Raw genomic sequence first — 22971 nt, 5'->3', positions numbered from 1 at the left:
ACATTAACCAAGGGGAATGCAAATGAATGCATTGGTCTGTCTGTCTGCAATAAATCAAAAGAAACATATCAAGCATTTGCCACTAATAAAGTTTCAATTCTATACAATATGTGCTGTAAAGCACCAAACTGAGATGCCACTGAGATGCCAACCGGTCCTCGTGTTGGCAGTCAGTCTTGGAGTGGCGGTGAATCCTCCACGTTTACTCTGCCTGTAAAATTATATTGAGTGCAGAGCACAAGGCAATATAAAAAAGTTTTTCTCACACACACTTTAACCTTGTAGTAATGTTCTGTTCAGGATGAAGGTCTATATAAAAATAAAGTTTGCCACTAGCACTGCCGTTCACCCGCAGCCCACATGCCCAAACACACACGCACACACTCTTTAACCTTGCTTGTGAAGTTATATTGTGCACAGGATGCAGATCGGTATAAAAATAAAGCTCTCTGGTTTTTTATTATCATGAGTTGACCCACTGAGTGTGAAAATATTTAGTCAGCTGGGATCTTTACAGCTGCTTATACAACATTGAGGAGAGCAGTAAAACTACTGAACTCACACAGTCAGCAACAGATACAGCACGAAAGAGAGCAAAAGAGAGAAAGTAATAAAGTAATTGCATTTCTCATCACATACTCACACATACAGGGTCAAAAATGGGCAAATGTCACTTGCCTGAGCTGTGATGTCTGAAATGAAGAATACATGACTGCTTAGGTCAGGATTGAAGAAATATTTAGAAATCATTTTGGGAGCAAGTGGAGCAGTGGTCATTTCCTGTTTAGTGTTGGAGAAAGTCTCTGAACACACAGAATGCTGATTTTTAAATGCTTCACCTGGATAGTAATAAAAGAGAATCCATATTTTGTCTCCTCACCAATTAACATCATGAAAAAAAAAATCTGTTCAAGTCAGTTCAGTGAGAAAACATGCCAGCGTTTGCTTCTTGTTCATTTAACAAAGAAAAAAATATATATATCATGATATGTATCGTCATGATATAATTACATCACAATACAGTACATATTGCAATATTCTACAGATCACTGAAAATGTAAAAACAAAGCCAGATTCAGTGTACGACCTGGGAGGATCACATTACATTAATATTTTAGCTAAAGCAACACTATTCAGAACTAAAAAGCAACTTTTTCTTCAACCCTTCTTCAGCGGGCGAGTGATGGCAGTTCTAGCTCGCGCTAGTTCAAGCGGCAAGCTGCGCTGCTGTTATTATGACATGGCCCTCGCTTTTTACATCCCATTCCTCCACTGCCCCTTTCTGCAGCTCGACGATGTTACTGCCAGTGTGGCTCTCATGGAAAATCAGTAGCCAGTCCTCTTTAATGTGATGCGATGTGATCAGTAACATTCAGTGGGTCACGAAGTCCAGCAATCACATGTAAATATCACACTGTAAAATATCCGAATATTTTGCTATAAATTACATATAGAATATTCCTGTCAACTATCATCAATTCCAACGTTCATTAGACTGTGTGTTAAATGTTAAATGTTGCTGCTTTATTCAAAATATAAAGAGGCCGCTTGGAATTATTCTGTCGATTAGCCTATATGCAACAGCATAGCATTTATGTTATAATCTTATTTCAAAATCATTGTAGTATTGAACAGTTTTCATAACCTGGCCAGTGTTATCCCTTTAATTACTAGCAATTAGCTGCATTTTAAGTGAACTGAATAACACTATTAATTGTGTTAAAATGGTTATGATTCTCTTAAAGTGCAAAATTGAAGCTGAGAAAACTAAACCGACAACAGCAGAAAACAGCTCTATGTGCAAAGCACGGGGCTTGTTTGCCAGTATTGAGAGTACGCAGGATTTGCATAAAGACAGAAACTTAATGAAGAGAACTTAACTACCCTTTTGGTTTGTATTTTATTAGTTCGGTCTCCCAAAACACGTTTTTAAGAGTTTAATCTGTGAGTAGCCTGACGAACTTCCTCATTCTGTATCTTTCTTGTTTTATCTATTTATTTTAGAAAATGCCTTAGCACCAGCTAGGGTTAGGTTTAGACATTTTAGTACTGTCACAAAACAAATGTTTTTACAGAAGTATACGCCGTGTTCAACATATAAAACATAATGTCTGTGGAATCCACTTGGATGTGATTAAAGCTCTCTTGCATTGGAAGGTTGGACAGAAACGCAACTCTCAGTGGACAACAGGTTTATTTGTTCACACTTTTCATCATTGTTCAGTCCCATGACACACACATCGGGGGACTCAAACGTACGTTTTCCCTATGTGCACAAATACACACACTCACACATCACAGTAAATACTACTGCTCTCATTAGCTGCCATGGCAACAGGGACCGTGAAATTGGCTCAAAGCTCGTCGAGTTAAATGTCAATAATCTCAGCAGAGCCTTTGAACCTCACCGGCAGCTTGTTTACGACCACTCTACCCATCAGAGAAAAAAAGCGAGACAGAGGGGAAAAAAGAGGACGTGAGTCTACAAAGACAAACAGAAATAAATGTCAGGAAAACGGGAATAAAGAACATTGTATGCCCATTTCCTGTAACCATTTATTAAAGTATGATACGAACTGTTCAGTACACCTTGCATGCAGCCATTCTAACGGAGCGACAGCGGACAGTGTGTGTAACCACCCAACTGAAGAAGAAATCGTCCTCCAACTCCACCCACTGCCATCCATCAATGCAAAGAATCATTGGGTGTAACGTAAAGGTTAAGCTTTAAAAGGACATAGCTAATGGAAAGAAGAGGGAAGAAATCAATAGATTAAAAGAAAAATAATGCATGAGCCCAAAACCAATTAAGTCTACATTTACCAAAAAAAACAACACAGGGTGGAGAGAGAACTGGAGAGAGAGAGAGCAAGAGTTGGGGGTCGGAGGGAATATGCTGGGACTGCAGAATGCTAACGTTGGGCCCCCGTGTTGCTCCCACAAAGCCGCTCCTTCAAGAGGGACTTAAGTCTTAATTGATTCCTTTTGAAATAAATACCTCAGTGGAATGGAGGTAATGAAGGGGCCAGAGGCAGGGGGCCTGGGGAGGCCGGCAGGGGAGGGGGTCTTGGAGCATGGGCCCTATCTCAGGCGAGTGGGCGGTTTGAAGAGAGGCCGAGCGCTCCACTTAAAGCAGGGCAGAGAGGGAAGGCAGAGTGTGTGTGTGTGTGTGTGTGTACTGTATTTATGACTGGTGCAAAGCCCCAAAACATGTTTGCTGTATATAAGCCAATGTGTATAAAAGCAGTTTATGTCAATCATGCAATCATGTTCACACGCCTAAAACAATTTCAGAAATTTCTAAAGAAATTTCAAAAGGACAATAAAAGATAATTTTGCAAAGAATTACAAAGAAATCTACAAAGTTTATTAGTTTAAAAAGTAATATTAGACTTTTTAAGGTCTAATATTAACAACACAGAAAGATTCTGTGTACATGGCTCCCAGTAGCGTACAGTAATGCGTCATATCCTGTTGTTTAAACTTGCAGTATTACCAACCCTAGTCTATGCATACTGATTGATTTACATTTATGGTATTTAGCAGGCACCCTTATCCAGAGCGACTTACAATCAGTAGTTACCAGGACAGTCTCCCTGGAGACACTCAGGGTTAAGTGTCTGTCTCAGTAAGTGGGGTTTGAACCTGTGACTTTGCGGTCATCTGGTTCATAGGCGAGTGTGTTACTCCAAGGCTACATTAAATGAAGAAGGGAGAAAGGGTCTCTAATTCACAGTATTTAGGGAAAACAAGAATAAAAAAGGAAGAGAAGCTCAACAGTGTGTTTGCGCCAGTCTTTCTTTGTACTTTAAGTAAAACCAAAATGAAACATTCATGAATGCCGTTGTTGGTGATCCAGAAGAAGAATGAAAAACAATTAAATCAGACATAAACTGCTTTCATCTTCAAAGGCAGGAAATGCATCCGTGGTGCTCTTTGTTTAATTTCACTTCGGTTTTGGTCTGTGTCGGCTCAGAGGGAAGAGGCCAGTTGTCACTGGGTCAAAGCCTGTTCCTCCCACCCATAACCCCTCTCTCTCTCTCTCTCACTCTCACAGACCTCCTCATTTATCCCGTGAACCCTGACCGCCACCCAGAGCCTGTCAGTGAGTTGTGTGTTCCTGATCTAATGAAAATAAAACCTCGTCTTATTCACACTCGCACACATACAGGTTCACTTACTAACGGCAGGCTCTCATGGTTTAACCCCGTAAAGCTCAGCAGCACACAAAAGTCAACAAGAGGCAGAAAGAGAAATCTCTCACTAGGTCACTCTTTTCCATGCTGGAGCAGGTCAGAAAAAAGAGGGGAAGCAGACTGTGGTTAAATGAATGAATCGGGGCCTTACATGGCTGTGCGTGGCTGGACAGCAGGGTTAAATAAATGTAGGAGCAGAAAGAATGCAACAGCTGGGGCATGAAATCAGAGAGAGAGCCAGAGAGAAAAAGGGAGGGAGAGGAGGGGGGGGTCAGAAAACTACCCGGTCATTGTTTTCATTGTCTGTCTGTTGAAGAGCCAGCGATAGGGGACTGAGAGAGTGTGTGCATGAGTATGGAAGGGGGGTGAAGGGTGCTTGGTGAGTCCCAAAGTCTGCTTGTAAATCTTTGATGGAAAACTAATTAGTAGAAAGATACTAATACAAAGGGTGTGTGTGTGTTTGTGTGTGTGTGTGTGTGTGTGTGTGAGAGAGAGAGAGTTATCAATTCACTAGATAAGCAACAACAGGAGTGGACTAGTGTCTACAATACAAAACATCTTTTAAAGTGAGTGAGTGAACACACATAAACAGAAATGGTGGCCTAGTGGTTAAGGTAGCGGCCCCGTAATCAGAAGGTTGCCGTTCAAATCCCGATCTGCCAAGGTGCCACTGAGGTGCCACTGAGCAAAGCACCGTCCCCACAAACTGCTCCCCGGGCGCCTGTCATGGCTGCCCACTGTTCACTCAGGGTGATGGGTTAAATGCAGAGGACAAATTTCACTGTGTGCACCGTGTGCTGTGCTGCTGTGTATCACATGTGACAATCACTTCACAAAAAAAAAAAGAAATCCAACTTCCTGTAATATGAGCTGTTAAAACAGCAACTACAACGAGCCACTGCACAGGCAGCGGTTCATACAAGCAAATTTTGTTCAAGGAAGGATGGTTTGTGAACCACCAACAGGGTCATGAGCACCCAAGGCTCAGAAAGGCGTGAGAAGACATTTACATTACATTTACAGCATTTATCCAGAGCGACTTACAATCAGTTTTACAGGGACAGTCTCCCTGGAGCAATTTAGGGTTAAGTGTCTTGCTCAGGGACACAATGGTAGTAAGTGGGATTCGAACCCGGGTCTTCTGGTTCATAAGCGAGTGTGTTACCTACTAGGCTACTACCACCCTAGACAGGAACAAAGTGTAGCTAACTGCTTTATATATCCAACCTAAGGATTGCTGAAAACCACAAACACTCCTTCACGGGATCAAGTGTTGACTTGGCCTCCAAATTCCTGAGACCTGAATGTGACTGAGCATTATGGGCTGTGTTGGAAAGAAAAAAAGTGTGGTCCATGGAGGCTACACCTCCCAACGCAAGTTCTGCTGCTAATATGTTGGTCCCCAATACCACAAGACACCTTAAGAGGTCTTGTGGAGTCATGGAGGACACATTATTTCCCTGATTATGCAGTTAAATTAGTTAAACAAACTTTTATTTATCATGTTATGTTCTCATGCTTCTCATGTCTCAAGTGTACAAGTGCAAACTTGTATGTGACAGATTTGATTGACAGTAATCGTTGAAAAACATAACACTATGGTAACACCATTGGCATTGAGGTGCTATATACATTAGTTTGTAGAAGTCCCATGTACTAGTTAATTAAATGTCCTGAGATGTGCGGATGTGGGTGCCAAGATGCAGAGATTGTGTTTGTCTGGTACAAGGTGTATTATACAAGCAAAAAATAAATAAAACTAGGAGAAACAATGCAGGACTGGAGCAGATGGCATCTTGCTCTTCATTTGTGTCTGTGATGTATTGATGGGAGTGGGTTCTAATAATCCATAATGAGTAAGTAAGGTGTGTGAGAGCTGTTAATGAGCTCCTGTTATTTGAAACATGAAAACTATATTTTGGTGTAGACACAAGCACAAAATTCAGCAAAATAAATGTTAATTTTTTTGACTGGCCTGATCCCTTGTTTATCTCATGCCCTCTCTTTCTCTCTCTCCCTCACACACACACACACACACACACACACATATATATATAATATCAGCCCACCCTTCTCCCATTTCTCCTTTACAAATTCCACATTCTCACATTGTCCTCTCCTCACTCACTTCCATATTCCTTGTTTTCACTCAGTAGTTTGAAATTCCCTCTGGTGGTTCATTGTTCAAATAAAAAAGAGCCAAAGGCACAAATACACACAATGGAATGGGTCTGAATGGCAATGCATTGTGTGTGTGTGCGTGCAAGTGTGTGTTCAAGTGAACAAGGTCAACCTCTGAGACATATCGCTCCCCAGGGAAAAAGTTTGATTGGCCAAACACTGTGAGTGCACTTAGCCAATAATTTAAAAAAGGATAAAATGGCTCTGCTTTTCAGTACAGACAATAACCAGTTGTGTTTGTGTGAGTAAACATGTATGAAAAAATGACTACTGAGTGTGAATTCTGATTATGTCTTCATTGTCAGCTGTGATCCAAAAGCACGGCTGTCCACCTCTAACAATCCACTGTGTCCCTGAGCAACACACTTTACTCTCGTGTTCTTCTAGGTGGAACCTGGAACCTGTAATTGGTCAACTCTAGTCGCTAAAATTATTGGCCAAACAATGTTGCTTGCTAGAGTGCTGCAATAAAAATCTGCCTAGAAAGTGACGACTACCTTGAGGCCACCTCACACACCACAAACCGAAACCTGGCCACAGCTATGAAAGACCACCCCTCTTGTTAAGTCCCACCTCAGTGTGTGGCTGATTACCTGTTTGTGAGGTAACGGTCCCAGTGTTTTATTTAGAACAGGGAGTTAATTGTGAAGAATGCGCGATGGCGATATGATTCGGTGGATGAAGCAACATTAAACAACCATAAGCCCCCTGCCTCATTAACGCCCATTCAGAGAACACGGCATCATTGAATTTGAGCGAGGCTGCCGACTGCCTTTTAAAAATGAATAAAGAACAAAACACATTCTCGCTCTCTAACTCTCACCATACAGCTCACATCTGCCACCCGTCATAGTCACTAATTCACACAGAGCCGTGCAGGCATCAGTCGTGGCTGATGCATTATGGGAACTGGCTGGTCAACACGAGGACTTCACCGCCAATCAAAGTTCAACACCAGCGTGGTCAATCTGTCTGTCCATCCGTCGATGTGCGTGAGCCCGTCTGTCTATGCAAAGGAGGAGAATATTGACACAATTACCACCTAAAGACCCGAGGCTCTGACTCAGCCAAATATTGATTTATTAAACGCAAAACACACACACACACACACACACACACACACACTGGGAGTGCATATTAATTATCTTCATTAATATGGAGCTTATTTACCGCAGCCGAGTAAATTCCAGGTTTATTGTTTTTAAGGTCCCCTTTTATTAAAACCCTGGACTGCTGATGTCATCATCTTTCTAATGAAAGTGTGCAAAATCAACACTTTCTCTCCCCCCTCCTCTTGCTCGCTCCCTCTCCCTCTCTCTACATTTGTCTCCACTCCTCTCTCTTTGGACAAGCCAATTAGCCCCATGGCCTTGGCCAATTATGCTGTGTTTGTCCAAGAGTTTTCAACAACGGAGTATCTGCTTTCCTGGCTCCCGCTCTCCCTCCCTCCCTTCCTCCCTCCTTCTTGGAGGTCCGGGTGAGGTTAAAACAGAAGCGTTTTAGAGGAACGCGACGGTTAAAAGCAAAGGGTGGTTGCCATGGTTTTAACGCCTTTATCTGTCACTGAGGAGATGACCCTGTCACTGACCCCACTCATGGGCCTAATCAAGGAAAACACTGTTGCACTGCTACACACACACACTCGTGCACACACTCGCTACACACACACACACACACACACATATGTTCCTTACCCAGTGAAGCACTGATGTTTGCATACGCTCGTCTTTATTTGGCCACACATAGACAAGCAAGAACCATTTTGATAAACAAACACACACACACACACACACACACATTCTCTCAATTCTCTCTCAATTTTTCATTCTGTCCCAGAACCCCTTGCCACCTGTCTTCCTGAAACCCAGTGGCATTATGGGTAGAGCTTCTGAGTGACACGTCAGGGCCATGGGGCAGCTCGTTTGAACACACACACAGACACACACACACAAAGAGTCACACTCTTATTTACCACTCATCCGTTTGCAGCACTGGCTCTTTCATTCTAGACCAGTTGTGATTAATTAAAACACAGACAATGATACACTTACCTGAAAAAAAATTGTGGATACGTCACAGCAAGGCCAAAGGTCACCATCAAGAACGAGAAAAAAGGAGAAAGAGAATCAGTTAATTAAATGCACCATTGTAAATATATAAGCGAATTGTGATCAAATCAATGACATCATTTTTTTCTCATGAAGTGTCATAAGTGTAACATCTACACTAATCCCACGGCAGCGTGTGCAGCTCACTATCTCCTGAACCTTCACTGCAGACAATTGGGCACAGTCCCAAACAGCAGAAGAAGAAAAGGGGAGAGGATGAAGAGTGTGTATGTGTGTGTGTGTGTGTGTACTCTAAGTAAGTTGTGTGTCATGACCAGGCACGGCTATTTATTTCAGTGATAAATCCATAAAGACACAGATATCCATCTGAGCAGCACAGACAGGCCAACGGAGATTAGAGTGTCAGAGAGGAGAGGAGGAGTGGAGGAGGGATGGAGGGAGAAACGGGAGGGGATGATGTCTCACTGTCAGCTCATCTTTTATGCGACTGACCCCATCCTGACAGAAAGCGCGAGAGAGAGGTAGAGAGAAGGGGGGGGCGGAGGTCAAAAGAACTGAGGACGAGTGATTAACACAGCCCAACTGCAACAGAAAAACAGCACCTTTAAAGGAACTGAGCACGCTCAGAACTGACTACATAATACGCACTTATCCCTGCAAGTTTCTACTGACAAAAAATAAATCATTATCATTATAATAGTCATAATGATGGGAACACGCAAGACAGGAGAACAATAAAGGTTATGATTGACAAAGTGCAACGTCAAGCGTTTTAATAAACATGAAAAGCCTGCGCTGCAGAGAGGATGGGATTTTATCTGATGGGCGACGGGCCTTGTGTGTGGTTTGTCAGAGGAAGTTTGAGGATAACACGTTAAGGCTGAGGACGCTACTGTAATTTAGCTTTCATAGGAAACAATGCATACAAAACACACACACACACACACACACACCACACATAAATGTTAATAAACCAACACATACACTGCCTGACAGAGGGCTGAGAACATCCACAACTATTCAATTTACAATTAAGATGACTGTGTGTGACTGCTAGAAATATCTGTCACTCCCACACGCACACACACACACACACACACACACACACACACAACGGGCGCTGATACCTCACATCAACCCCCAGTCACTCCACATGTTCCTCAAGGAGGCGGTGAAGAAGACCAGGGGAAGAAAGTCAAGAAGGACACATGGACAAATTAATAGACTGAGGCCCAAAGAGTCATTTTCTGGCTAAATCCCTTTTTTTATTAATAGTTATTAAGAAGCATTAATGACTAATGGAGTGACAGAGTTAAAATATTCCCATCGCATATCCGGACCCTTCAGCAAAAAGCCTGGAGCTTGTGAAGATGATGGCTCACTCAGGGGGAAGATGAGTAAAGATGTAGAGAGTTTACTTTCTTTTTTTAACTGATGACTTTTCTTAACTGTCTCATTACCTGGGGATCTCATTATCTCATTAAAAATTATTCTTTTAAATAACAGTCTCATGTCTCAATATTTTGCCATTTAAGTTTTTTATTGATCCTGTGCTTCTTTATGGGCCATAAACTATTTACATAAAATTGTGGTTGTTGATGAATGGTTTAATAGAAGCCAAAAATGTATGTTTATTTAATTTGGAGCAATAGCTATAATCTCAGTAAAAAAAGAATGTGTTAGTATGTGTTGGTTTTAATGCAATAGCATAACTTTTATCAGTATCAATTTATTTATCTGCAGGCTACTTCGTGTATTTTGGCACCAGAGTAATCATCCCACAAATGAAGACCTTTATCAGCCACAGCCTGCAGGTTAAACTCCAGCATCCATGGCTTCGAGCGAAATGAATGAAGTATGTCCAATGGTAATGGGTGGAAATGAGACATAAAGCCAGCTTAAATATTACACACTGAGCTTAATAATTATATTAAATATACAGTATACCACACACCTCCCTTTTTTCTCACACAATTTATCTTTCAGGCATAGATAATAGGTTAGTAGGACAAGAGTACAGATCATTTGGATAAGTATGAATGTGAGCCTAAGAGAGAGAGAAGCACATTTTGTAAACTCAAATAAAAAAAGTTATATTCCCCTCACCAGCAGATATGCAGGAAAAGAGTTACATGATGCCTAATTTGAAACAAATTACTGAGCCAAAACATCGGCCATTCGAAAACCAGTTCCTATTAATGTTGAAGACTTGAAGTTGAATCCTCAATTCAACAAGTCAGTGTTTTGATTAACTTTTGTTTCAAAAAGATTTAAAACAATTGCAATGTTCATTTTTCTGTCAAACATAAAAAAGCAGAAAAGACGTTTACGCAGTATACTGCAGTAAAGTTAACAGATAATAACGTTTCATAATGACTGAAGCTTGGCTGAGCCTGTGGCGTGCTCAGTATGAGGAAACACACAATGACACAAACAAATAATCAACTGTTCAATCACTTGCCAAATAATTTGCCAATTGATTATGGTCGGCCTATTTGATTAATCATTGCACCTCAACTGCACTGCAACCAATCAACGGACCACCTCCCTCTCATATCAACACGAAAGCCTTTGGCTGCTCCTCACTGCTATTATTTTCATGTTGCTCCCTGTCACATGTGTTGCTCCTTCAATATGAACACAACACCAGTAACCCAGGAACCCTCGTTTCTAACAGAGAGACAGCAAATTCAGTTGAGTGAAAGGAAGAGATAAGGAAGCGTAAGAAAAGTGAGAGAGAAAAGTCAAAAAGAGAATTCATTTGTGTGTGCGTGTGTGTGTGTGTGTTTAAGGCATATGTGATGCAACCAACTGATGGATCCATCAACACAGATTTAATCCTCCTCCAGCACTCGTACAGCAGACCCTGTCCTAAAAACTTTGTGTGTGTGTGTGTGTGTGTGTGTGTGTGTGTCCTCTCATAAAAGAGGAAATTGAGTATTTTACGATAGGCTGTTCAAGCCTGGAAGATAACGATGAAAAGTGAAGTTTGTGTTTCCTGAGAATGTTATCACAACATAGCATCAGCCTGTTCGCCGTGACAAGGTCTGCATTTCACGTCCTGACCATTTCTATACCCTTTCCGTTCCTTCTCTTTCCCTCGGTTGCTCGCTTTCCCTTTAAATGATTTATGATCCGATGTCCCAACTGGGACAGTAGAACTTGTTGAACATTGTTGTTCAGCACTGCAACAATACTAATTCATCAGGTTCATGTATTCCGTCCTCAGAAGGTGGGAATGGGATGCTGGGTAATGTAGTCTTTCACCAGCCCATTAGCCACCCTTCTATTGAGGAATGAAGATAACACAGTCGATTACTAATTTCCCGGGCCTTTCTCTGTATCTCTCAAGCACAAAGATCTAACTGCTGTCTATGGAACGTTCATGTCATTTCCTTTCCATTCTCTCTCTTTCCCTCATTCCACCAATCTCTCTCTCTCTCAGCTGCTCTGCCCCCTTTTCACTCCCCTGAGCAGTGACATATTGATGTCACCAATAATAAATCATTCCAATTTGTTCCCCCCTGCACTTGTGGATGCTTTAATCTTCATTTGCGGCACACAGGAGTGCACAAGGAGGAAGACAGCGATAAAAGGGGCCATTACCATTCCCGCAGCCCCTCTCTCCACCGCAGATAAAAGAGTCGCAGAGAGGGGAGGCACCCAAAACAAGCGATAACACCTAAGTAATTCACCTGGACCACGAGTCAAAGAGCCATGTCACCAAAGCCCATTACTCTTTCAGAGACAGACAGGGAGAGAGAGAGACACTGCTAGACCTGTCAACACCTTTACTACCATGAGTCACATAATTAGAGACAGTGAGGGAGTTACACTTCCACCCTACCTGCGACATATTAACTCTTCCTACCTTCGTAACATCTGCTGCGGTCCTATGTACCCACACCAGCAACCTAAACTCTAATAAATTCCTACCGTGCCCTACCATATACACCCCTGGAGATGGCGGGTGCCGGCCAACTGCAGGGCGCACACATACACACACTCTCACACACTTGCACACTCTACAAGTCAGTGTAACAGAGTCTGTTACCTGTAACGACATGCCATTAAATGTAACTATTGTTACTGATGTTTAGTTCTCACCCTAACCAGGTTGTTTAGTTATAGTAAAGGAGGGTGGTGAGTTTTATATATAATTCCCGGGTGCTGGGAAAGGGGCGGAGCTAAGAATGTACCAAGATGGTGTTGATGCAGAGGGGGTTACAGGTAAAGATGTAAAATGATTTAGAAATTAATGATTGTGCAATTCAAATGTTTTGATGTTGGTTTAAAGAAAATGAATTTATTGTTTGATAAATTGTTGGGTCCAGGTCTATAAAGACTATACGTTTTTAGTAAGAAGATTGAGATGAGATGAGATGAGATGAGATGAGATGAGATGAGATGAGATGAGATGAGATGAGATGGAGAAGTGAAATACGATACGCGAGGAGTTTTACTGGCGATTTTAGAGGTTGACTTATGTTTAATTAATTATATTTTTAAAAACAAAAAACAAACTTGTATATATATATATATATATACACACACACACACACACACACACAAATATATATATAAAAATGGAGTCTCCAACTGCCATCCACTTTGTGTCGTCTTCCCTGCCACCGTCACCGCTCAGCTATCCTGCACAGGGAGGTCTTCAGGTAGGCTGTTTCACAGACTGTGTGTGTATGTGTACATTTCATATTTATATTCATATATCCTCGTGGCCATTACATAGGGTGGGTAACATAGAATAGCCAGAGGAGTGCAAATGTGATCTATATCTGCATAAATTTCTGAACAAATGAATCATGAAATTAATATGTAAATTGTGTGTTTAACCTCGACTCATGTGTCATCATAGTACAAATCAAAGACTAATTACCCAAGCAGAGCATACTTTTTATGTTATTCAGTATTCAGCCATCACTTATGCTTCTGTATGAAGCCCAGTCCTGTTCACAACCATAGCGTTAAATTTTTTTACAAACTGATTAAAACTGATAAAGACATATTAAGGTTATCAATCATTCTTTCCCTTTCACAGGCAGGATATCAATTTCCCAAAGAATAAAAAAGGTGCAGTTGTCCAATCTGAAATACAAACATATTCATGTCATATATTACAAATTAAAGTAAATAATTAACATATAATAACTGTGTTCCATGAAGCAAATTTACCAAAATCAGCCTAAAATATTCTAAGCACTAATGAACATCAAGTGCAAGATCAGAAGGGTCAGAAATGACCATAACACCTCCAGATTCCCTTCATTTCTCACTCACACTCACAACCTCGCTCACTCTCTCTTAACGTCACTTTTAATTTTCCGCGGCTTGCAGAGCAAACCACGCGTTCGTTTAAAACATCACTCCTAATTAGTCATTTAGAACGGCAAAGGACAGGAGCAGCGGCATTTGCATAATTCAATCATAAAAGTTAGAGATACATATTTCCGTGTTCGTGGTTAAATTATCTCCCTGTCCTAGGGGCTCTGATACTAACGTGATTAAAGAATGGCCCCGTTTGCATGTGCGTGTGTGCACACACTCACACACACACACATATACAGACACAGACCTGGGGCCTGTAATACTGATGTGATTAAGCAATGGCCCTGTACTGAATCTGGTGTCATTTATTATAACCCTGCCACAGGCAGACAAACACACAGAGACACACACACAGGACCATACCATCACCAGGAGCATATTGCGGAAAACAAGGAGAAGCACAAAGTCGCTGCGTTACATACGCATAAAAAGGCATATCATCCCCGCAATGAACACATCTCACATCCAAAACACACACACACAAACACAGGTTCCACAGTGATCAGCGAGACCAGACTGGGATAAATTTAGCCAGGACACAGATGTGTCACCCGACACAAGGGGGATCTGTACAATGTCAAAACAGCATGTGTGTGTGTGCGTGTGTGTATGTGTGAGATGAAGCTGTGAAGAGCAGTTGCTTGTAGGTAATGGATGACGTGTTTTGTTGTTGTGTTTCAAATTCATTGGTTACGCATCGGCTCACTTACAGAGCAAAAGCTCGCAATCAACATCAATGGCGGATTTCACACCCCAGCATCAAAATACCCCCCACACACACACACGTACACACAAGTACACACAGACAGCTCCTTAACACACAGCTGAGATCAAATTAACAAGCATGAAATATACTGTAGAACGCCATTCATACGTCGCTGCCTATGTGAAGAACAATGGAAACATAGAAGAAATCCTAACACTAATGTAAAAGAGAGGGGAGGGACGAAAAAGAAAACCAAACTGAAAAACAAATCGCTCACTTACTAGTCTAGACGTGATAATTCATTTATGTGTCTGCAAACAGTGAGATCACATCATTAAATAGTGATGTCTCCTGGCTCTCAGATCCAGCTACCCAGAAACACACTTCCTGCTTCGCACGCTTACTTCAAACTGACTCTCAAATCTGAAAAACACTTCTTTTTTTGGAAGAAAAGAGGTCAGGTGATGCACCTCAAATGTAAACCTGTGTATCATAAGGTAGGATAAAATATGGCAGAATAAAACAGTCTCATCATCATCATGCCTAGACCTGATGAACAACCATTTGAATAGGATTTGTTAAAATAAAAGTAATCGCTGTGTGGTGACAAGTTATGTCATCTCCGGCTCCAACTGCTTTTCCTATAAGCAGTCAATTTTATCCTAGAAATATCAGACACTGTGTTTATAATTAGTTCATAATCACAGTATATGTAAAATTATCTAATTTGATGGTCACCTTGACCCTGATCTAGCTACAATACCAGGACAAAGGTGCTTCTTAAATCTTCAGACCAATGGGCATAGAACAAGTACCAACACTAAAAGAAAACGACAGCAACCCTGACATTAACCCTTCAAACCCTTAAAAAAATCAGCACCCCAGACAGCTCCTGTGTTATTAATTCCTTAACTACATTTAATCGATAACGACAGAGAATGGAGTGATCCTCCTGATGTTTCCCCACTAATATGTCAAATATATGCTGCCATAATATGTCATTAATGCTAAAATTTTGCAAAGTGGGTTAACACTAAAACACACATTGAACATATTTAAACGCACAGCAGCCTCCATAAATAGGCACACACTTGTCCTCCATCCATTTTCATAAACACACTGAAGGGTTCTCCAGTGTTAGTGGTGCTCAATTATGTTGGTTAGTAAGAGTGAGACCCACACACAGACGCACTTGCCCTCGAGTGCGACATCAACTTTGCCTGTTGCGGCGTGAAACAGTGTAGCTGTGGCCGACGCACATTAAACAGCCTTAATGAAGAGGGGCCAAGTCCAATCGCAGGTCTCGGCGGGGGTGCGTCATTAAAACTTAAGTGCTGCTAAAATGTTAAAATGTGTGGTTTGAAAAATCTAATCTTTTAAACGTGGCTCGTCTCTTAATAATCATTATGGGATGACAGGAAGAGCACCCCTGGCAACCAGCAGAATTAAGCATGTGGTTTAAATTAATGAGTGATTAAAAAAACAGGGGAGCCGCTGGGGTTGGTGGGGGGAGGGTGATCAAAAGGGAAAGATTTCATTTTTAACGGCTTTCTAAAACATAACAGGTTTACATTAGCTGATAATTAAAGTTAATCAGCGCTGGTGGAAATTTCCATTAAGCCCTTGTGCTTAACTCAGCCCCAGATTGATAGATTGGCACTAATAATGATTAACGAAATGAATAAAGTGCTGTTTTCACACCAGTCGTGAGTTCCTCATCGAAGGTGGAGAGTGACAGGAAATCAGAAAGCGGATCATCGAGTCGCCTGGACTTTGTGTTCATTGTAATCGGCAGAGATCCTCGTCAATAAAACCTTGTCCCTCCTCCCCCAAGGCTCTTGTTTGTCCATGGTATTTTTAAATCTTAATCTATCCGGCCGATTTAATCCAAAAGTCCCATCCAATCCAGAAAGGTGAGGAAATAGGAGTGTGAGAAAGATGGGTAGAGGGAGGGAGGGAGGCGCAAACAGAGGAGCGAGAAAAGCAGCACAGATGTTCTCCTCTAATGCGATTTCCAGCCAATTTCCTAAGTGCAGTCCCCAAGTGCAAACTAGTTTAGTCTGCTGTTTGGCTTGCAAATTCTTTTTAATAAATAATGAAGGCAATAAAAGAAAAAAAAAACTGCCGTTGTGTTCACGGAGTGGGAAGTCATAAACGGCCGAGCCCTATGAGCCAAACTGTGTTTGCTGATTCAGAAACTTCAACTCCTCTCACACACACACACACACACACACACATTCATGCAAAGCTTTGAAACCTATAAGAATTCTGATAATACATATGTCAATCGTGTACTGATATAAAGTATTGTCTGGATCTGACACACATAAATACATCTATGAATGCATGGATGTTTCTGACATGCATACTAACAAGCCTCTCACACACACACGCACTCACACACATACAGACACTTTGTACTAATGACAGCCAGCTGCTTTATGTGTACACACACACACCGTGTGCCTGTCACCAAGGTGATGGCATTGGCCAATCAGAGCCAGGGCTGCATTAAAGGCCATCCATTCCACATGTCCATTTATCATTAACTTCTTATCTCTTCATCAAGACAAACACCATTCCTCTCTCTCTCTCTCTGTCTCTCTCTCTCTCTGTAAGTGTTAAGTTCACAAAGCTTTTATTAGCCTGACAAGACACTGTCAGAAGTACAGGAAATTATAGAACAATGTTAATATAACAGGTATAATATTTATTGCATGAAAAGCAGTTCTAGGTAGCTGCTGCTTCTTCTCTATTATGCAGCATTATTAAAATATGTTAAATATTTGTAAATATGTAAAAGCCAAGTGAGTATCTTTCATTTTATTGCGTGGGAAATGGAGAAAATATGTCATTTTTGCCCGTTTCACACAGCAAGCTATGCAGACGGATGAAGTCCTTTATAATTAATTAGATGATCATCTGATCCATTTCTGACACAGATGAGGAAACTGTTGTGTTAAAAATGTTTTCGTGTAAACATGGCGATGCATCGCGATGCATTCTGTCTTCTTCTCATGTTCTTTCCGTCTCTCACATACAAATGCGCCCATATGGAGAGGGACACTAAGTGATTCTAATGTAAGCAGAGTTTCTCGATCTTTTATCTTCCTGCATTGGAGAGGGAGAGAGAGCGAGAGAGAGAAGGAGGGACAGACCAGACAGCTAAAATGTTTAAATGAAATTCCACACCGTATGGCGCACGCACGCACGCACACACGCGCACTGCACACCCCTCATCTGCGCGGCTGTAATATCTCTCACTGTCTCACGTTTATCCCTTTCTTTCCTTTCCCTCCTTCCATTTCTTTTTCCACTGGCTGGTTTTGACCAGGCGCGTCTGGTTGGACGTAGTGAGGCATGAAGCCACCTAACTACCCGAGGGACCGGCCGCCTCTGTCGCTCTCGCTGTCGCACACAAAACACCCTCCCGCACCGTTTTCACTCAAACGCAAACACGCACGCCGCCTCAAAGCCCCGACTTTCCAGGAAACGCGGCGAATAAAACACTGCGTGAAGCGCGCAAACAGAATGCAACATAAACAGGCCTCGTTCACACACACACGCGGTTTAAGATGACAATCCGCCCTTGTTGCCATTCAACAAAATTACCTTCTGTTCAACAAATGGAGCAGAACAATGGCAGGGGATTAGGACGTCAAGTTCAAAGCGACACATTTTAACCTTTTGTCAATTACGGACAAAGCGTGAAGGTAACTCAACTCCGGCAGGAAACTCGATCTCTTGTTTTCTTATTGCCGCTAACGTGGAAAATTCTGCTGCCGGGGTTTGTGTAATGAGCTTCTGAATTACCGTATGATAACTGATAGGTTTCTGAGCGAGAAGGAAAAGAAGGTGGGGACGGAATCTTCATGTTTACGGTGTGTTTTAACAGTAATATTACCACCGCGCTTAAGTTAAAGGAAACTTTAATGGGGAGATAAAAATTAAGGCGCCGCGCCAAATGTCAAGGTTCACTTCAAGCTGCTCAGATGTACGTTCTCATGCTTTGTTCTACATTTTAATTGAGAAACTATTATTATGCAGTGGATTCTGTTCTTTCAGTAATAGATGGCCTATTTCATGTCTGAAGGAACATATCACTTGACAGGCTCTTTACGGAACATCGAATAGGTGCAGCACACGAAAAGAGTCGTCTTCTGTGGGGGTAACGGGTTCGTATCCCTTTAAGTTCCTCTCCTCATTGACATTGCTGGCAGAGCGCAGGGGCCACTAATGCATCTGTCATGATAACAAGCTAAGAATAACACCCAGACATCCAGCAGAAGAGGAGAGGAGAGGAGAGGAGAGGAGAGGAGAGGAGAGGAGAGGAGAGGAGAGGAGAGGAGAGGAGAGGAGAGGAGAGGAGAGGAGAGGAGATGATGACCGGCTGAAGTGATTCATTCTGATCTGTCTCATTGATTTATTGAAACACCAGCCGGCATTCATTCACTATCTATTCACACAAAAAGGGGCAGAAGGAAAGAGGGGGAGTGGGTAAAAGGATAAATCCCGCATGCGATCCCACAAGCGTGGCCTGCTCCTTTTCTCTCCTTTTCTTTATTCTCCTGGGATAGAGTAGCTCTCCTGTGGTGAAGTGGTCGCTTCATCCAGAAGATGAGGAGGATATTCAGCAGCACGTAAAACCCCCCAGTTCACCCTGCAGGGTGTTGTGGAGACCCTCCGGAGTTTTTTGCACAAACATCCTATTCCGCCTGTATGGAAATTGGCTAATCAAATGTACACCAGCATAAAGGGGTTATGACTACAAACGGCTAATTTATTTAGACTGTGCGTCAACATGTGTGCAATTACACCAGCATAGCCAGGAATTAATTTCACACAGGGTAGAAAAGTATACTAATGCAGACTCTAGAACATGTAGATAACTTACTTTAAAATTAATTTTTTATTTATTTATCACCTTCAATAGGGAAAAGAGAGTCTGTGGGACCTGTGTGGTGTAATGCGCTCAATACGGAATGACCCGAGATCAGAGACCCCCACCCCACAGAACTTCTGTAGGGGACCCCTCTGGCCGCACGACGTGTTGCCAGGTCCGCTTTTTTCACGCATTTTCGCCTGAAGTCGAAGAAAGTTTTTTTTTTTTTTTGCTCAGTAGTTATGTAGCTGCAACCGGCATTTCTGTTGCGCGTTAATAAATAAACTAAAAATTACTTTATATAAGAATATAGGAATAAGATTTACTTAATTCAAGTCACGATAAAGAAGAGACAGTCTTTACAACAACAAAAAACTCAATTTCACTTCATTTAAGAGCCCAAAACCCACGGGCCAGCACACGATGGACCCCCTGGCGCGCTAATTACTCCTCACGGACCCCCCAGCCACTTTTATTCTGGGGGGGACACGGCGCGCGCACGGACAACAACGTCAACGCGCAGCGCGACAAGTGGTTTTATTCCGCGGTTCGTGTGGTGGAGAGAAACCGGTGGTTCCCCGCGACAGAACTTGTTGCTGAAACTTTATATCTATTTGCCCTCTGTATTCGTTCCTGGTTTCGGCTCGGATAACACGCAGGAGACGCGGGCTACTGTCAACATTTACGCTTCTTTTTAACTTTAAACCGAACAAACACGCCGGCGAAGCGACTCGACGAGCCCGGCTCACCTCGCGTTGGTGCAGTCGCTGTACAGGATCTCGAAGTCTTTCCGCGAGATGAGTTTGCAGCGGTTCACGCCGGGCTGGATGGCGCCGAGTCCGCGCAGGATGCGGACCTGCTCCACGGTGCACACCACCGGGGAAATATCCAGGCGCTTGAGCTTGGTGTACACCGTGTGCAGCCCCCCGACCAGGTGCTTGAGGAAAAGGTCGAAGACCTGCGGCAGGCAGATCAGCTCCTGGCCGTCCACGTGAAACGAGGCCACCTTGACCCCGTGCACCTCCACCATTTTACACTCGTTCGTGGACAGGCTCCCGTTTCCCACGGCTGCCCCTCCGCCGCCGACTCCGGGGATGTAAGAGTTGATCATGCCGCCCGACATCCGCGGAGACTCGGCAGGGCTGGAGTATAGCGGGTCGGTGCGGAACAGCCCGCCGGAACCAGGCGTGGAAGTCGGGGACAGGACTGGATGAGTCGCCGAGACGCCCATGGTGGTGGTCATGGTCACTTTTGCCCCTTCTCTCTCTCTCTCTCTCTCTCTCTCTCTCTCGTTCTCGTCCTGTGCCCCTCTTAAGCGCCTTCTCTCTTCTCACTTTTTCCTCCTCCTCCTCCACCTCTCTATCTCTCTCCCACTTTCTCTCTCTGGGAACTTACCAGGACAGGCGCCACTATCCCGCCAGTGAGAGTGTGAAGGCAGAACTGATGCGACGCGGTCGGCGTGCCGTTGGTCCCGCCCACCGCTGTTGATTGACACGCGCCTCGTCCAATCAGGACAGCGGCGTTCCGGGGAGGCAGGATCCGACTTCAGCGTGGAAAATGATGGGTCCCATCAGAAGAAGCCGACGTCGGCGCTGCCGCCATGTGCGCTTATTATGAGTCAAATCTGCCCCCCCCCATTCCAAAATAGTCGCTTTCAAGGCGCAGGCGAAACGTTCCCGATATAGAAAAGTTAATCTAACTTTATTTAAGACAAAACGGGGTTTATTTCCGGCTTTTTAAAAAAGTGTTTGGCAACACTGAGACTTGGTTCTTTAGATTATTTGCGTAGAACGACAGAACATGAGAAATATCGAGGGCAAGAGAGCTGGAAAGTTGTTTAATCATATCGCCTATCAATCCTGACCACCCGTTATTGTTATTAATACTGCTAACATAATTGTGTTGTGCAGGCCTCATCAATCATTTCCATTGTGTATGTGTGAGTGTTTTTGCGGGGTAATAGCGGGGTGCGCGTCTATTCAGACGTCGCTCCGGTTGATTAACGAGGAGACTCGCGCTGCCTCACGGCGAGCGCTCGGGAATGCGAGCCGCGGGACGCCCCGTGTAACACCGCGACCACGCCGGTATGCGATGGGAGGGTGTGTGTGGGTCTGTGTGTGACGCAAACAACGAGCAATACTACAACAACAGCAACGAGTACTACTACTTTTACTACTAATAATAATAGTAATAATAAACGCATATCAAAAGAATTTCAGAAAAGCAGTGGAACGTGGGCTGGATACAGCTTGTGTTGTGCTGATGGGAATTTACTGTAATTGTCGTGTAGGTTTTGGCAGGTACGTATTGTGAAAGCAGGTTTTGCTGAACTGTTCCCTGTAAATGCGGTCCAATACGAGCCCGGAGCGCGCGTCCGCGTAAGAAGCTCCCAGGCGGACTCTGGCGGCCGGAGAGGGTAATGGCACCATTTCACAAAAAGCCATATGAATAAATTAAATTAATGCTATATGAAAAATATGAAAATTACATTGATACTGTGGTGGCTTTCTTGCACAGAGCAACATGACGGAATCGTCTATATACACAAGAATCGATGCGTTGAGAGTTGGAGTTGTGGGAGGGGCTAGACCAATTATAGTGGTCCAGTAATGATGGAGGTCTAAACCGGTTTATTAAATATTTGTTAATATTAAGGTAGAACAGGTATTGTTGGCACACCCTTTTTTCAGCAATTTCATGTTTTATTATTATTTGATACTTCATTACAATTGATTAATGGCATTTAGCAGTAATGCAGAAACCCTTTTCCAGAGTGACTTACAGTAAGTATCAGAAACAGTCACCCTGGAGCAACCCGGGATTACGTGTCTTGCTCAGGGTGTAAACACATTTTTTTCTGTTACAAATGTACTCACATTGAATACAGCTGGAAAAATAGCCGAGCACAATTAAGACACCTCTCCGTTTTGCTGTAAAGGTGGCAAACTAGTTCTGTTCCATTAAACATGACAATGATACAGTTATTTGTTACCACTTATTACTTGTTTATGAATAATTTTATTTTTAATATGTTAAAACACAAATTTCAGTACATTTTAATAGTAACAGTAAAACATTTTAAAGAACTGCACACAGCAGTAATAAAGGACAACAAATGCAAAAAATATATATAAATTATGCAAAGTGAAAGCATAAACTGGACCCCTGTCTCGACTACATCCTGGAGACCTCCTCCAACATTTCTGTCGATGTTGCGATGACCTTACAAGACACAAAGTCATGTAATCTGTGAAATTTTAGAACACAGATTAAGGTTTACAGTAATTATATGAAACGTCATGCATGCCTTTGTAGAGGAGAAGCCAAAATTCAACAAATTTTACATAACCAAAAATAAAACAAATATGAGAATGAAAAGTCTGACTTTTTGCACAGGCAGATGAACATTTTCTACCAGTGCCCCTGAATGCAAGTTATAATAAACGTATCAGGTATAAGAAGCATTGTCGTATATTCTGTATGATTGTTCTCATTACCATTTATTCTGCTCAGTTAGAGATCCTCAACACCAGCTCTGCAGCACTTCCCTGTAATCACATGTAATTCCATAAATTAAGATACCGGTTCTACCTT

General features: G+C 42.6%; 1 protein-coding gene across 7 annotated transcripts in view; it reads right to left on the bottom strand.

Annotated features, from left to right (window-relative positions):
- Positions 1 to 20826, bottom strand: part of LOC114800454 (dachshund homolog 2-like) — a 57844-nt gene extending 37018 nt beyond the window's left edge. For all 7 annotated transcript variants that reach the window (XM_028997851.1, XM_028997888.1, XM_028997896.1 and 4 more), the window contains exon 1: positions 20127 to 20826. In XM_028997851.1, the coding sequence (XP_028853684.1) occupies positions 20127 to 20620 (494 nt within the window). In that variant the 5' untranslated portion in view covers positions 20621 to 20826. The remainder of the gene's footprint in view (positions 1 to 20126) is intronic.
- Positions 20827 to 22971: the final 2145 nt, after the last annotated feature.

This window comes from Denticeps clupeoides, chromosome 1, assembly GCF_900700375.1.
Source record: "Denticeps clupeoides chromosome 1, fDenClu1.1, whole genome shotgun sequence".
Lineage (NCBI taxonomy): Eukaryota > Metazoa > Chordata > Actinopteri > Clupeiformes > Denticipitidae > Denticeps > Denticeps clupeoides.
The sequence above is the reverse complement of the archived record's forward strand: the minus strand, read 5'-3'. Positions and strand labels throughout refer to the sequence as shown.